At 39.0% G+C, this 15,632-nt stretch overlaps 1 protein-coding gene across 1 annotated transcript in view; it reads right to left on the minus strand.

Moving 5' to 3' along the window:
• IMPG2 (interphotoreceptor matrix proteoglycan 2) overlaps window positions 1–15,632 on the minus strand; it is a gene marked incomplete at both ends in the record, with an annotated part of 83,875 nt that overhangs the window by 17,279 nt on the left and 50,964 nt on the right. The window contains one exon of the mRNA XM_080819000.1: window positions 12,900–12,985. Coding sequence (XP_080675126.1) covers window positions 12,900–12,985 — 86 coding nt within the window. The remainder of the gene's footprint in view (window positions 1–12,899; window positions 12,986–15,632) is intronic.

Here is a 15,632-nt window from a genome sequence, read left to right on the forward strand (position 1 = left end):
TACATCAAACTGAAATGCTCTGCATAGCAAAGGAAATAACCAACAAAATGAAAAGATAACATGCAGAATCAGAGAAAATATTGGCAAATCATATATCTGATAAGAGATTAATATCCCAAAAATATTAGGAATGCTTACAACTCAATAGTAAGAACAAATAATCTGATTAAAAATGGGCAGAGGAGGGAGGGAGGGGCAAGATGGTGGAGAAATAGGAGACCCTGTTTCAACCAGTCCCCTAAAGTGAGCTAATTATCTACCAGAACACTGTGAACACCCATGAAATCAGCCTGAGATGCAGGATTATACACTTCTGGATCTCTACGGGGGCAAAAGACACCAGTGGAGACCTAAAGTGGAGTGGGAACTCTTGGACTGTTATCAGAGGATAAACAAAAGGGGGAGAGAGCCACCAGAAGCAACCCATTGGAAAGTAATATCCCAACACGAAAGTGCTCTGTGATTGGGGACCAGCATTAACTTGGAGTCTGGTTAAAAGCACTCAAAAAGAGCAAAAGATCTTAAGGGGCAACTGGTGGAATCCAGTGGTCACGGCATGGGCCTAAGCCCACAGACCCAGGACAGCCACCGACAACAACCACCTGTGCCAGAGAGAGTGCAGCAGAGCCTCCAGTTCCTGGTCCTGGAGCCCCGGGCTATGCGATGCTTGTATCACCATTCGGCTGAGCACACTCCCACCAGTGGTGAGGGAGTCTGGTGGGTGCTCTCTAGTACCACAGCCTTTAGCACTCTGCATGCACTGCCAGGACCAGGGTTTGACCAGTCACTCCCCACTCATGCCTGAGAAAGTTCTGCATGGGCGCTAGCCAGCAGTCTCTTGGACCAGCCGAGGGTCTGGATGCTCCCAGCCAGTGCCTGAAGGTTCTCAGCCCAATCTCTAGCTGGATTCTTCAGCAGCAGCAGCCACTGTGCCACTGAGCGCACCAGCAATGTGGGCCTGGTTCCCAGACAGCAGTCCCGGCAAAGGCACCACCAGAAGTGGACTCCCTAGATCAATACCACTCACGGTATTGGCACAGTATTGACACAGAGGTGCAGAGACAAGTGGGCCCTTTGAGTGACCCCTGAGACAGTGGCTGGGGACACGCACAGCCTGTGGGAGGTTGCGCAGTTCAGTGGAGTTTGTGGAGGGGGAGTCTGTGTGTTCTGGACCACCCAGAGGGGAGCAGGCTGAGGCTTCTCTCTGAGATGGAGGTCTGGGTGCAGTCTGCTTTCCACTAAACCTCCTAAAAGCCACAAAAAGCCATCAAAAACAAAAACAAAAACCTCCAGAGAACAAAGGCCTGAAAAACCAGTCTCATCAGAGCCCAGCCCATTGATAGGGAGCAGGAGGACTCAACCCAAGCAAGACTGCCTGAAAAACCATGCAGCAGGCCCCTCCCCCCAGAAAGCCAGTCAAAAGAATGAGAGGACAACTACCACAGGGTCCCCATAAAACTATAAAACCCCAATATCAGGAGAAAACAATATATTAAGCTCCCAGTATTGCCCTAAAACCTGTATATTTCAGAGATACAGCTTTTTTTTTAATTCATTCTCATGATTCTTGTTCTTTTAATTTCTTTAACCTAACTACCATTACAATTAGAGGTTTAATACAACATACCCCATAATAATGTTTTAACTTGTACTTTTTTCATACATATACCTGTATTTTTCTTTTTCCTTTCTTTTTTTTAAAAAATACATATATATATAAGCTTCAGGGTAATCCTTTTTCCTTATTCAATACTACCCCTATATACAAACTAGTTTTAATCTCCCTTTATCTCTGGAAAGTTTAGTCCTTTAACAAAGATAACAAGATACACCCAGGAAGAACCAAAATAAACTTCCTTGCCCACATCTAGGATTTATATCCACCCTCCCATTTTTTTCTCCTGTCAGTGTTTCTGTGTATTTGTTTTTGTTCTGGTATAAATCTTATATAAATATAATATAAATCTTATAAATCTTATATAAATTTATATAAAAATATAAATCTTATATAAATCTTATTCTTGGGGTTCATTTTGACTGGGTTCTTTTTTTTTTTCTTTCTTGTCAATTACTTTTGTCAGTCTTTTTGTTTGTCTGTTTTTGTTTATATACCTTATAAATCTTACTTTGGGGGCTCATTCTGCTTGGGTTGTCTTTTTTTTTTTTTTTCTTTCTGTCTTTCCCTCTTTTTTTTTTTTTTTTTCTTTTTTCTTTCTTTTTGGTGGTGACTTCCAATTGCTCTGAACTATTTCAGGTTGAACCTTGCCTGGCTCATGGTTGATATATTCAGCCATTTATATCAGTTGATATAAATCCCTTCAACCACCTCTCACCAAGATGACTAGGAGGAGGAACACCCAACAGAGTAAAAACTCAGAGTAAAAACTCAGAGACTTTGCCCTTTCCATCAGAACTATTGGATATAGACATAAACAGTATGTCAGAAAGGGAATTTAGGGTAACAGTTATCCAGGCAATGGCTAGGTTGGAGAAAACCATTAGTGACAACATAGAATCTCTAAGGGCAGAAGTGAGAGCCACCAGCGCAGAAGTTAAAAAAGCTATCAATGAGACTGAATCTAATCTAACTACTCTAACAGCTAGGGTAACAGAGGCAGAAGATAGAATTATTGATCTAGAGGACAACATGATAGAGAAAAAGGATCAGCAGGCACAGAACAAACAGCTTAGAAGCCATGAAAACAGAATTAGGGAAATAAATGATGCCATGAAATATTCCAACGTCAGAATTATTGGGATCCCTGAGGGGGTGGAAGAAGACAGAAGACTAGAAGATATAGTTGAACAAATTCTGGATGAAAATTTCCCCAGTCTGGGGAATGGAACCACTGTTCGTGTCCTGGAGGTAGAAAGAACACCCTCATTTCCCAGATCAATGAGTCTAGAAAGACCTCGAGGCACTTAATTGTGAAATTGATGAATTGTAATTTTAGACAGGAGCTTCTGAGGGCAGCTGGGGAAAGAGTTTCCTTATGTACAGAGAAAGGTCCATCAGAATAATGTAGGACCTGTCCACAGAAACCTGCAAGCCAGAAAGGGCTGGCAAGACATATTCAGGGCACTAAATGAGAAGAATATGCAGCCAAGAATACTTTATCCAGTAAGGTTGACATTCAAAATGGATGGAGAGATAAAGATCTTCTAAGACCAACAAGGTTTAAGAGTATGTGACCACCAAGCTGGCACTACAAGAAATATTAAGGGGTCTTCTATAAAAGAAGAAAGAACCCAAGAGTGACATAGAACAGAAATTTACAGAGACCATCTATAGAAACAGGGACTTCACAGGCAACATGATGTCAATAAAAAATGTATCTTTCAATAATCACTCTCAATGCAAACGGCCTAAATGCTCCCATAAAATGGCATGGGGTTGCAGACTGGATAAAACGACAGGACCTGTCCATATGCTGTCTATGAGAGACCCATTTGGAGCCTAAAGATACATTCAGAATGAAAGTAAAGGGATAGAGAACCATCCTTCCTGCCAATGGGCCTCGAAAGAAAGCTGGGGTAGTGATTCTCATATCAGATAAATAAGATTTTAAACTAGACTGTAGTCAGAGATACAGAAGGACATTACCTCATTCTTAAGGGGTCTATCCACCAAGAAGATCTAACAATTGTAAATATTTATGCCCCCAAATGGGAGCAGCAAACACGTAAGCCAACTGTTAATCAAAATAAAGAGTCATATTGATATGAATATATTAATAGTAAGGGATCTTAACATGTCACTCTTAGTAACAGACAGATCATCCAAGCATAAAATCAATAAAGAAACAAGAGCTTTGATTGACACATTGGACCAGATGGACCTAATAGATATATATAGAACATTCTACCCTAAAACAACAGAACACTCATTCTTCTCGAGCACACATGGAACGTTCTCCAGAACAGACCACATACTGGGTCACAAATCAGGGCTCAATGATACCAAAAGATTGAGATTATTCCCTGCATATTCTCAGACCACAATGCTTTGAAACTGGAGCTCAACCACAAGAAAAAGTTTGGAAGGAATTCAAACACTTGTTAGAGTGTTTGGAGATTCCTTAAGCTAAAGACCACACTGCTTAAGAATGTTTGGGTCAACCAGGAAATCAAAGAACTTAAACAATTCATTGAAACCAATGAGAATGAAGACACATTGGTCCAAAACCTATAGGATACAGCAAAGGCAGTCCTAAGGGGGGAAATACATAGCCATTCAAGCCTCACTCCAAAAAAAAAATTGAAAAATCAAGAATACACCAACTCTCTTTACACCTTAAAGAACTGGAAAATCAACAACAAATTAAGCCAATCCCAGGCACAAGAAGGGAAATAATCAAGATCAGAGCAGAGATCAATGAGATAGAAACTAGAGATACAATAGAACGCATCAATGAAACCAGAAGCTGGTTTTTTTAAAGAATCAGTAAAATTGATAAACCAGTGGCCAAACTAATCCAAAAGAAAAGAGAGGACCCAAATTAATAAAATTATGAATGAAAGGGGGAGATCACAAAGAATACCAAGGAAATAGAAACAATCACCAGAAATTATTATCAACAGCTATATGCCAATAAGTTAAGCTTCCAAAACTGAATCAGGAAGAAAATGAATAGGCCAATATCTAGTAAAAAGATTGAAGCAGAGATCAAAAACCTCCCCCCCAAAAAATAACCCAGGACCTGACAGATTCCCTGGGGAATTATACCAAACATTCAAAGAAGAAATAATACCTATTCTCCTGAAGCTATTTCAAAAAATAGAAACAGAAGGAAAACTTCTAGACTCTTTCTATGAAGCCAGCATTACCCTGATCCCCAAACCAGGCAAAGACCACACCAAAAAGGAGAATTTCAGACCAATATTCCTGATGAACATGGATGCCAAGATTCTCAACAAGCTACTAACTAATAGGATGCAACAGTACATTAAAAAGATTATCCACCATGACCAGGTGGGATTTACCCCTGGGATGCAAGGGTGGTTCAACATTTGCAAATCAACCAATGTGATAGAATGAATCAATAAGAGAAGAGAAAAGAACCACATGGTCCTCTCAATTGATGCAGAAAAAGCATTTGACAAGATAAACAGTATCTGTTCCTGATTAAAATGCTTCAAACTATAGGGATAGAGGGAACATTCCTCATCTTCATAAAATCCATCTATGAAAAACCCACAGTGAATATCATCCTCAATGGGGAAAAGCTGACAGCCTTCCCTTTGAGATCAGGAACACGACAAAGATACCCACTCTCACCACTCTTGTTCAACATAGTACTAGAAGTCCTAGCAACAGCAATCAGACAACAGAAAGAAATAAAAGGTATTCAATTGGCAAAGAAGAAGTCAAACTCTCTCTCTTCGAAGATAACATATACTTTATATGGAAAACCCAAAAGACTCCATCCCCAAACTACTAGAACTCATTCAGCAATTCAGTAATGTGGCAGGATACAAAATCAATGAACAGAAATCAGTTGCTTTCTTATACACTAACAATGAAAATATGGAAAGGGAAATTAGAGAATAGATTCCATTTACTCTAGCACCAAGAACCATAAGATACCTGGGAATAAACCTAACCAAAGAGGTAAAGGATCTATACTTGAGAAACTACAAAACACTCATGAAAGAAATTGAAGAAGACACAAAAAGATGGAAAAGCATTCCATGCTCATGGATTGGAAGAATAAACATTGTTAAAATGTCTATATGACCTAGAGCAATCTATACTTTCAATACCATCCTGATCAAAATTCCCTGGCATTTTTCAAAGAGCTGGAACAAACAATCCAAACATTTGTATGGAAACAGAAGAGACCCTGAATTGCTAAGGAAATGTTGAAAAAGAAAAACAAAACTGGGGGCGTCACATTGCCTGATTTCAAGCTTTATTACAAAGCTATGATCACCAAGACAGCATGGTACTGGCACAAAAACAGACACATAGACCAGTGAAACAGGGTAGAGAGCCCAGATATGGACCCACAACTCTATGATCAACTAATCTTCAACAAAGCAGGTAAAAATATCCAGTGGTAAAAAGACAGTCTCTTCAATAAATGGTGCTGGGAAAATTTGACAGTTATCTATAGAAGAATGAAATTTGACCACTCTCTTACACCATACACAAAGATAAACTTGAAATGGAAAAAAGATCTCAACATGAGGCAGGAATCTATCAAAATCCTAGAGGAGAACCTAGGCAGTAACCTCTTCAACATCGGCCACTGCATCTTCTTTCAAGACATGCCTCCAAAGGCAAAGGAAACAAAAGCAAAAGTGAACTTTTGGGACTTCATCAAGATCAAAGCTTCTGCAAAGCAAAGGAAACAGTCAATAGACAAAGAGGCAACCCACAGAATGGGAGAAGATATTCCCAAATGACACTACAGACAAAGGGCTGATATTCAAGATCTATACAGAACTCCTCAAACTCAACCCACACAAAACAGATAATCACATCAAAAACATGGTCAGAAGACATGAACAGACACTTCTCCAAAGAAGACATACAAATGGCTAACAGACACTTGAAAAAATGTTCATCATTATTAGCTATCAGGGAGATTCAAATCAAAACCACATTGGGATACCACATTACACCAGTTAGAATGGCCAAAATTAATAGGACAGGAAATAACATGTGTTGGAGAGGATGTAGAGAAAGGGGACCCCTCTTACACTGTTGGTGGGAATGCAAGTTGGTGCAGCCACTTTGGGAAACAGCACAGAGATTCCTTAAAATTAAAAATAGTCTACCCTATGACCCTGAAATTGCACTACTGGGTATTTACCCCAAAGATACAGATGTAGTGAAAAGTAGGGCCATCTGTACCCTAATGTTCATAGCAGCAATGACCACAGTCGCCAAACTGTGGAAAGAGCCAAGGTGCCCTTCAACAGATGAATGGATAAAGAAGATACGGTCCATATATACAATGGAGTATTATGCCTCCAGCAGAAAGGATGAATACCCAACTTTGTATCAACATGGATGGGACTGGAGGAGATTATGCTGAGTGAAATAAGTCAAGCAGAGAAAGTCAATTATCACATGGTTTCACTTACTTGTGAAGCATGAAGAATAACATGGAGGACATTGGGAGTTGGAGAGGAGAAGTGAGTTGGGGGAAATTGGAGGCTGAGATGAACCATGAGAGACTGTGGACTCTGAGAAACAAACTGAAGGTTTTGGAGGGGAGGAGGGTGGGGGGTTGGGTGAGCCTGGTGGTGGGTATTGGGGAGTGCACGTATTGCATGGAGCACTGGGTGTGGTGCATAAACAATGAATCTTGGAACACTGGGAAAAAATTTTAATTTGATTTTAAAAAATAAAAATAAAAAAAATAAAAATGGGCAGAGGATTTGAATAGATATTTTTCCAAAAAGACCTACAAATGGCCATAAGTATATAAAAAGATGTTCAAAGATGTTAATCGTCAGGGAAATGCAAATCAAAACCACAATGAGACATTACCTCATACCTGTCAAAATTGCTAATATCAAAAGACAAGAAATAATAGGTGTGGCAATTATATGGGAAAAAGGGAACCCTGTTCATATTGGTGGGAATATAAACTAGTACAGCCATTATGGAAAACAATATAGAGGTTCCTCAAAAAATTAAAAATAAAACCACCATATGATAGAGTAACCCCATTTCTGGGTACATACGCAAAGGAAATGAAATCAGTGTATCAAAGAGATACCAACACCCCTTTGTTCACTCCAGCATTATTCACAATAGCCAAGATATGGAAACAACTTAAGTGTCTATCAGAGGATGAATGTATAATAGAAGATGCGCTGTATACACACACACACACACACACACACACACACACACAATGGAATACTTTTCATCCATGAGGAAGAAGGAAATCCTGCTGTTTGTGACAACATGAATGGATCTTAAGGATATTATGCTAAGTGACATGAACTAGACAGAGAAAGACAAATACTGCCTGATGTGACTTATATGTGGAATCTAAAAAAGCTGAACTCTCATAAATAGAGACAAGAATAATGATTTCCATGGGTAGGTAGAGTTGGGGAAATGAGGAGATGTGGGTCCAAGGGTACAACATCCAGTTATAAGATGAGTAAGTTCTGGAAATCTAATGTTAAACATGGTGACTATAATTAACAATGCTGTATTACATACTTGAAAATTGCTAAGAGAGATCTTAAATGTTTTCACCACAAAAAAAAAAAAAAAAAAGGAAAGAAAAGGTAATTATGTGAGGTGATGGAAGTGTTAATTAACCCTACCATGGTAATCATTTCCCAATAAGTGTATCAAATCATCATGTACACCTTAAACTTATATAATATTATATGTCAATTATATCACAGTAAACTTGGGAAGGAAAAAAAGAATGGTCCCAATGGAAAGAGCAAGAGTTCAATTCCAGATAAATGAAAAGTCAACAAATTGAAGTCCAGAGTGTGAAAGGAAAACAAATTAAGAAAAATTACCAGCTTTTGTCTTGCCAAAAGCTCAGGTTCTTAAAAGACCTTCCTTTGGTTTATAAATCTTATGTTAGGAAAAGAGGTATGATATTGTAATTTATACAATATATATATATATATATATATATATATATATATATATGGTTTTAGTGTCTATAATTCCTGGCTCACAGATCCCAAAACCCTTGGAATTGCCTAAGTGTTGAGAGTTATTAAAGTGTCTTTTGTTATGTTAATGGAGTAACTTTTAGAGGGCACCTATGGATGGGTACTTGTTGCCAATGAAGCCAACCATGTGATTAAGGGGTTGGAATTTCCAGTCCCATCCTGTGACCTCCATGGAGGGGAGAGGGGCTAGAGGTTGAATCAGTTACCAATGGCTGATGATTTAATTGATCATACCTATCTAATGAAGCCTCCATAAAAATCCAAGGATAGGGTCCAAAGAGCCTGGCTTAGTGAACACCTGGAGATAAGAGGAGAGCAGCATACCTAGTGAGGGCTTGCAAGCTCTGCAGCCCTTACCACCTACCTTGCCCTATGCATCTCTTCTATCAGGCTGTTCTGAATTTTATCTTTTATAACAAATCAGTAATCTAGTAAATAAAATGTTTGAGTTCTGTGAGCCATCCTAGCAGATTAACCAAACTTGAGAAAGAGGTCATGGGAACCTGTGATTTATAGCTGGTTGGTCAAAAGCACAGGTAGCAATGTAGGCTTGCAACAACTGGTGTCTGAAGTGAGGTGGACACGGAGGTGCAGTCTTACAGAACTGAACCCTTAACCTGTGGAATCTGATGCTATCTCTCGGGAGATATTGTCAGAACTGAATTGAATCCTTGAACACCCAGCTGGTGTCTGGAGAATTACATGGTGCTGTGTGGGAACACTCCCCCTTCACATATTGGAAACTGACTCTCAGAACCATGTTAGGGAGGTGAGTGTGTGCATATGTGTGAATAAAACAGACATGTCACATTTTAGAATAGGAATCTTGAATCATGTAGTTCAACCTTGCCTACTGAAGATAAGAAACTGAGTCTCATGGAAGTGAAATGCCCATAGTCACAGAAAATTGAGAAAAAAAAAAAAAATCAGAACTACACTCCTGAGTTTCTAGAGTTCTCTCCCAGTGCTTTGCCCACTACACCAGACTGTTCATTGAGAGATACGTATAAGTATCCATCACCAGAAGGTGAAAGGATTCCCAGAGGAGAAACTAGAACTAACAGCCTTGGCAGTCCATTCTTACTCAGGTTAGCCTATGTCCACAGGTCTGTAAGACCCAGGTAAACAGAGCAAAGAGAGAGAGGAAAGCCCATTTTCTAATACGTAAATATCTACTATGTTGAATATGGAGGTTGTTTGTATAGACTGAAAACTTTTTTCCTTTCCCCTTTCTTTTTCTAGTATCTAAAACCATATATGCATTCAAGGAGAAGCAAGAAGGCCATTTGCTCAATGCCAAGTTTGCTCCACAAAAAAGTAATTAGGATGATGACAATCATACCATACCAGGGAATTCACTCTAAAACCACATCTAGAGATGTGTTAAAACCATACATTCATCCAGCTGAGTCAGACATATTTATACCCTTGCAAATTCTACATGTGAATTTTTTCAAAATGCCAAGTGAAATGTTTAAGCTCTTTAACCTGTGCTGAAAAAATTGAGTTTTATCAGACAGAGCTTATGACTTGACACACGTTAGGAAAACAGCTCCATTCTTAGTGAAAAAGAAATTCTCAAACAATATACACAATTTCAGTATATCTACAAATCAAATGCCTTTTCATTACATAAAAATTAAGAGTAATACAGAATATCTCTGATAAAAGTCAAGTCACAAATAGGCCACATAAAAAGTGAAAGTAGGCAACTTGATTTTTTTTTTTTAATGAGAGAAGACAGCACAAGTTGGGGGACAGGGTGCAAAGGCGGAGAGAGAGAGAGAATCTCAAATAGACTCCTTCACCCTGAGTGGGAGCCTGAGGTGGGGCTCCATCTTAGGACCCTGAGATTGTGAACCTAGATGAAACTAAGAGTCAGATGCTTAACTGACTGAGCTACCACAACTTGACTTTTTAAATAAGGATGACCTTCTATTCCAAATAAGTGCCCTCTAAAAAATGGCATGGCAATGAAGCTGTCATACATTGTGAAAGGTATAACATCTATATGCCAGTAATAGCACTTCATTTATTTTTATGGGAATAGATGTTCCCATAGTAACAAATTCAACTCAAGAATTCTTTTAGTTTGGTGTAGCATATTAACTTATACTGGCCCAATTTCACTTCTGTGTATGCCAATTGAAAAGCTTGCTAGTGTTATAGAAAGCATACTGTGCAACATGTGATTTTCCAAGTTAGGATGCCAAAAGGTGTCAAATTCAATAGCCCAACATTTTTACCTTAAAATCATTTCTAAAAATCAAATCCGTAAAAAAAATTTAACCTCCTTTCTATAAAAGAACAAAATCTTAACAGTTTGCCCCCCAAAAAGGAGGAAAACCAATAGCCACACACTTCTAATTAATCATTCTTTTTCTTCATGTCTTATTATCATCCATTAACAATCCCACTGTCTCCTCAAACTGTCACTGAACGCCCCCACAGTACCACTATTCAAAAAACTGAGGGGTTGGCTTTAATGCAAATGGAACCACATTGCAGACACCATGTGAGCCCATTTAGTCAGTGCTTATCTTCATTAAAGGGCCAGGCCCTTTCAGCCAAACCTTAAATAACTTTCTGCAACGGGGGATATAAGCCTAAGAATACCAGATCTTCCTGGTTTTCAAAAGAAGTTGGAAATCTACATTTTCCTGCAAAAATATCCTAATTGTTAAATGTTAGCTTTTTTAAAAATTTGGCCCCAATGGGGTGCTTGGATGGCTCAATCATTGTGTCTGCCTTTGTTGTAGGTCAAGAGCCCAGCTTCCTGGGATTGAGCCTCCCTCTGCTTGTGTTCCCTCTCTTCCTGTCAAATAAATAAATAAAAACTTAAAAAAAAAAAATGGCTCCAAAGTACATGCTTACAGCTAGATCCAGCTGGCTGGTTTCCAGCTTGCAACCTCTGGCTCATATAGAAATTCCTATCTTTACAACATCATTCTGTGGTTAGAGAAGCCTGAGACGAATAGGGTGAGAAGGACTGAAGGCTAGTGGTGCCATGTTCACAGCGAATCACCATCCTCTGCCACTGCATTCAGGATGGACTCCTACCACTGCATCACCTTACCTGTGGAAAATTCTGTCTACCAGACTGGAAACTTTGCGAGGGCAAACCCACACCTTTATTCATCTTAGTTTCCCCAGCATTTGGCACGTGAAAAGCATATGATAAATATATTTGAAGGAATGAATAAGTGATTGAATAAATAAACACCAAATAATGTAATTTCTAGTATCAATCCCCCCTACCTTCTTTCTCCAATATGGAACTCAGTGAAAGGAGTATTTCCAATGACACCACATTTCAATACTGAGCTGCTCTATAATGGAGTATAAGAAATGGCTGCTTGTATTAATGGCTAAGTGAATTTGGGGTCGACTTTGTAAACGTTCCTTGCAGGATTTAAGTCAAGAAACAAGTATTTCAAAAAGCTTCTGCGAGACAGAAAAGTCTCAGGGGAATAGGAGTAGTGAATGAAAAAGGGAGTCCCCCTACTCTATGTAGTAACAAAAGATTCACAAATGCTTTGTAACCAGGTCACGTCTAGGGGTACTAGATGCCTCTCTATGGGTGAAGTGGCAAGTGGAGGGGTTTGGAGGGGATAAAGGATCACCCAGGAGAGCTGGGTGGTAAAAACAAAAAGGAACATTCATTCCATGATGTTTCTGTGCAAATGGGAATGTTTTCAGTACAGATTAAAAGGAGGCCTGGTTTTGAGTCCCTGTCATTTGTCAGCTAGCTGCTATTTTTATTCTTTCTCTCTCTCTCCCATACACAGGCTATTCTATATGCTTTGGAATCTAAGATTTTTCTTCAATACAATCTTCAGAATGCAAATCTATACTCTATGTACCTATGTACATCAATTTATAGTCTTGGCTATAAAAACTACTTCTGACTAACTTTTAGAGAACAACTCAGTGGGTACTTATAACTTAATTATTACCAAATAATCATACACCATAAGTAAGGTTTATACCACATGTAGAGCTTAGCAATTAACCAGTGCAGACTTCATTTAATCACAGCAGAAGGCTTAAATTTTCTGAACCAATACTTCGGACTCGAGCTGACAACTGTGAATAATGTTCCAAGGATGATGTAAGAAAATATTTGAAATAGGAACAGCTCAGGAAATTCATGATGCCAAAGTAAGCAGGTGAGTATATAAAGAAGAGAAGTTTGAGGGCCTGATTCTAGGCATAAAACATAGAAACATACTTACCAGAATGGATGGTGGGGTTGTCGGAAGACTTGAGCTTTGGGTGCTCCAAACTAGGTCTTCAGTTTCAGGAAGTAAAACTCCTCTCACTGAAGAAAGAACATTTTTAGTTGAGACAATATTGTATATGAGCTTCAGGGACAACTAAAAACTAGGTTGTTCCTTTTTAATAGTTTAGATCTTGGCACAACAAATAAGAGAGACTTGCTTAGAAAATGGTGGTTTTTTTCTTAATTTTTCTTTAAAGATTTTATTTATTTATTTCACAGAGAGAAAGAGAGAGAGAAATCATAAGTAGGCAGAGAGGCAGGCAGAAAGAGAGGGGGAAGCAGGCTCCCTGTTGAGCAGAGAGCCCAATATGGGGCTCAATCCCAGGACCCTGAGATCATGACCTGAGCTGAAGGCAGAGGTTTAACCCACTCAGCCACCCAGGCGCCCCACAAAATGTTGTTATTTTATTCATATATTTTACTTATATTGAGATAGGGAAACTGAAAGACTCCATAAAAATCTGCTTTTTCCTCTTTTTCCTGCTTCTGTTCTTACTAGGACCTGTACTCTCACTTTACACATGCCTCATGGAACAGTGTATGTCCTCCTTGTAAGGGACAAGACGTGACAATGCCATCATATGTGTATTCCAGACCACAGGCACCAAAGGTACCAAAGGCACAGGCACAGGTACCAAAGTACAAAGAACACCAAAGTACAAAGGACACCAAAATACATATGTGTATTCCAGACCACAGCCAAGACCTTCTGGCTCCAAGGAATAAGTGGCTTATGAAGGACACCTGGAATGCTGTCCTTGTTCTAGCTGGTTCCTGGATGCCTGAGAGGACATGTACACCAGACCACAATCCTCACTAAAAACCCCAGACCCCAAGCAAAGACACAACTCTCTCCTTTTCCAAGTTTCCCAGATACTGTGTCTGTATCTGCTCTCTCTCTATATATCTTCAATAAACTCTGCTCTCTCCCTTCCTGAGGCTTGTGCTTGATTTCTCCCCTGCATGTCACCAAGGATGCTCTTGGCTGTTCCTGTGGGGCCCGCTCTGGGTCCTTGGACCTGGCCTGCCGGCATCAGTATTAACAAAATCTATCTGATTTATAAGACTCCAACATAAAATATTCTCCTCATTATTACATTTAAGACATTATTATATTATTTCTTTTTCTTCCTTCAAGCATTATTTACTCTTTTTAAGATTCCTGTAAAGCAGATATTTTTAAGTTTTTTTTTCACTTTAATAAGGATGTTAAACTGAACTTCCAACTTATTTGGTTGATGCTAAGAATTATAAAAAATTATTTCCTTGGGTGCCTGGGTGGTTCAGTTGGTTAAGTGGCTGCCTTTGGCTCAGGTCATGATCCCAGGGTCCTGGGGTCAAGCCCTGCATCAGGGTCCCTGCTCCGCAGAGAGCCTGCTTCTTTCTCTGCCTCTGCTCTGCTTACTTGTGTTCTCTATCTCTCTGTCAAATAAATAAATAAAATCTTTAAAAAAAAAAAAAAAGATTTCCTCTTTGACAGAAAGTATCTTTGAAAAATGGGTTAGGACACCAGAGAGTTTACCTCTATACCAATATTAAAGAGCAATAAAGGTAAGCCAGCAGATTATATAACATAATTCAACAAAGGCTTACTGAATCCTTGCTAGTTACTACAGACCTTGATAAAGTTGAGACTATAAACATTAATAAAGCCAAGTTTCTCCTATGCAAGTATTCCCCATGTCAGAGAGATAAATACAAATTATAAATGAGGTGAGCAGCATATATACAATGTATGGGATACAAAGAAGAAATTGATTTTGCCTGAAGGGGAAAGGGAATCTATAAAAGCTAAAGAAAAAAAAATAAGGATTGCCACGACTTGATCTGGTGTATTCACTAAAAACAGAAGCAGGATCTCTCTTTATTCACCTGTTATCACTGGCCTGACTTATCAATAAGAAGCAAAAACCCCTATTTGATTTAAGTATTTTCCAAAACTCTTTTTCAATTGTGTATTCAGTTATCCTGTCCTCTATAGAAAATAAGTACCATGGATCAAGGATTATCTATCTTTAAGAAATGATGACCAGGTTACCTAGAAAGCTACAGCCATTCAGAATTCTGAGTTGGCATGACAATAGAAACAGATTTAGACACAAAATTCTGTGCAACTGAAACATACATCTAATGAAAGATCAATACACCTGAATTAGTTTCTCCTATATATCCTAAAGCTTTTGTTAAATTTGCTTAGAAATTCTCAGTTGCTAAACTCCTTTTTAGGACACCTTCCAGAAGTTAGCTCTACAACCATAAAAAGAAGACCTTCCTAAGCTGTTTGTGGATTTAGTTTCCTAAACAATCTCACTTTGCCTGTTGCATACCCTCATCTCCATGCCCTTCTTCCACTACCCTCATTAATAACCTTGGTGTTTGTAACTTCTGCTCAGTTTAGTTTCCCATCTCCTTCAGGTCATGACCTCCCAGCTTCATTTTTTTCTCAGATCCCAATATCCAGATTTCTAGGACCTTCTGCCTACTTGCTGTCCCCTTAGGTAGCTCCCAGCTAGTCTGTAACAGCTTTGCCCAAAGGACTTCAGCAATTTCAGATTATAACAAGCCTCTTCTCCTTTCACTATTTTATCTGGCTCAGGTATTCCAACAAGCTTCAACAACAAGAAAGAAGTATATGAGAAAGTAAGCCCAGGATCCCTGCACTGCTCCAAAATACAAAGGTTCTTTC

This window comes from Martes martes (assembly GCF_963455335.1).
Source record: "Martes martes genome assembly, chromosome: 1".
NCBI classification, from domain to species: Eukaryota; Metazoa; Chordata; class Mammalia; order Carnivora; family Mustelidae; genus Martes; species Martes martes.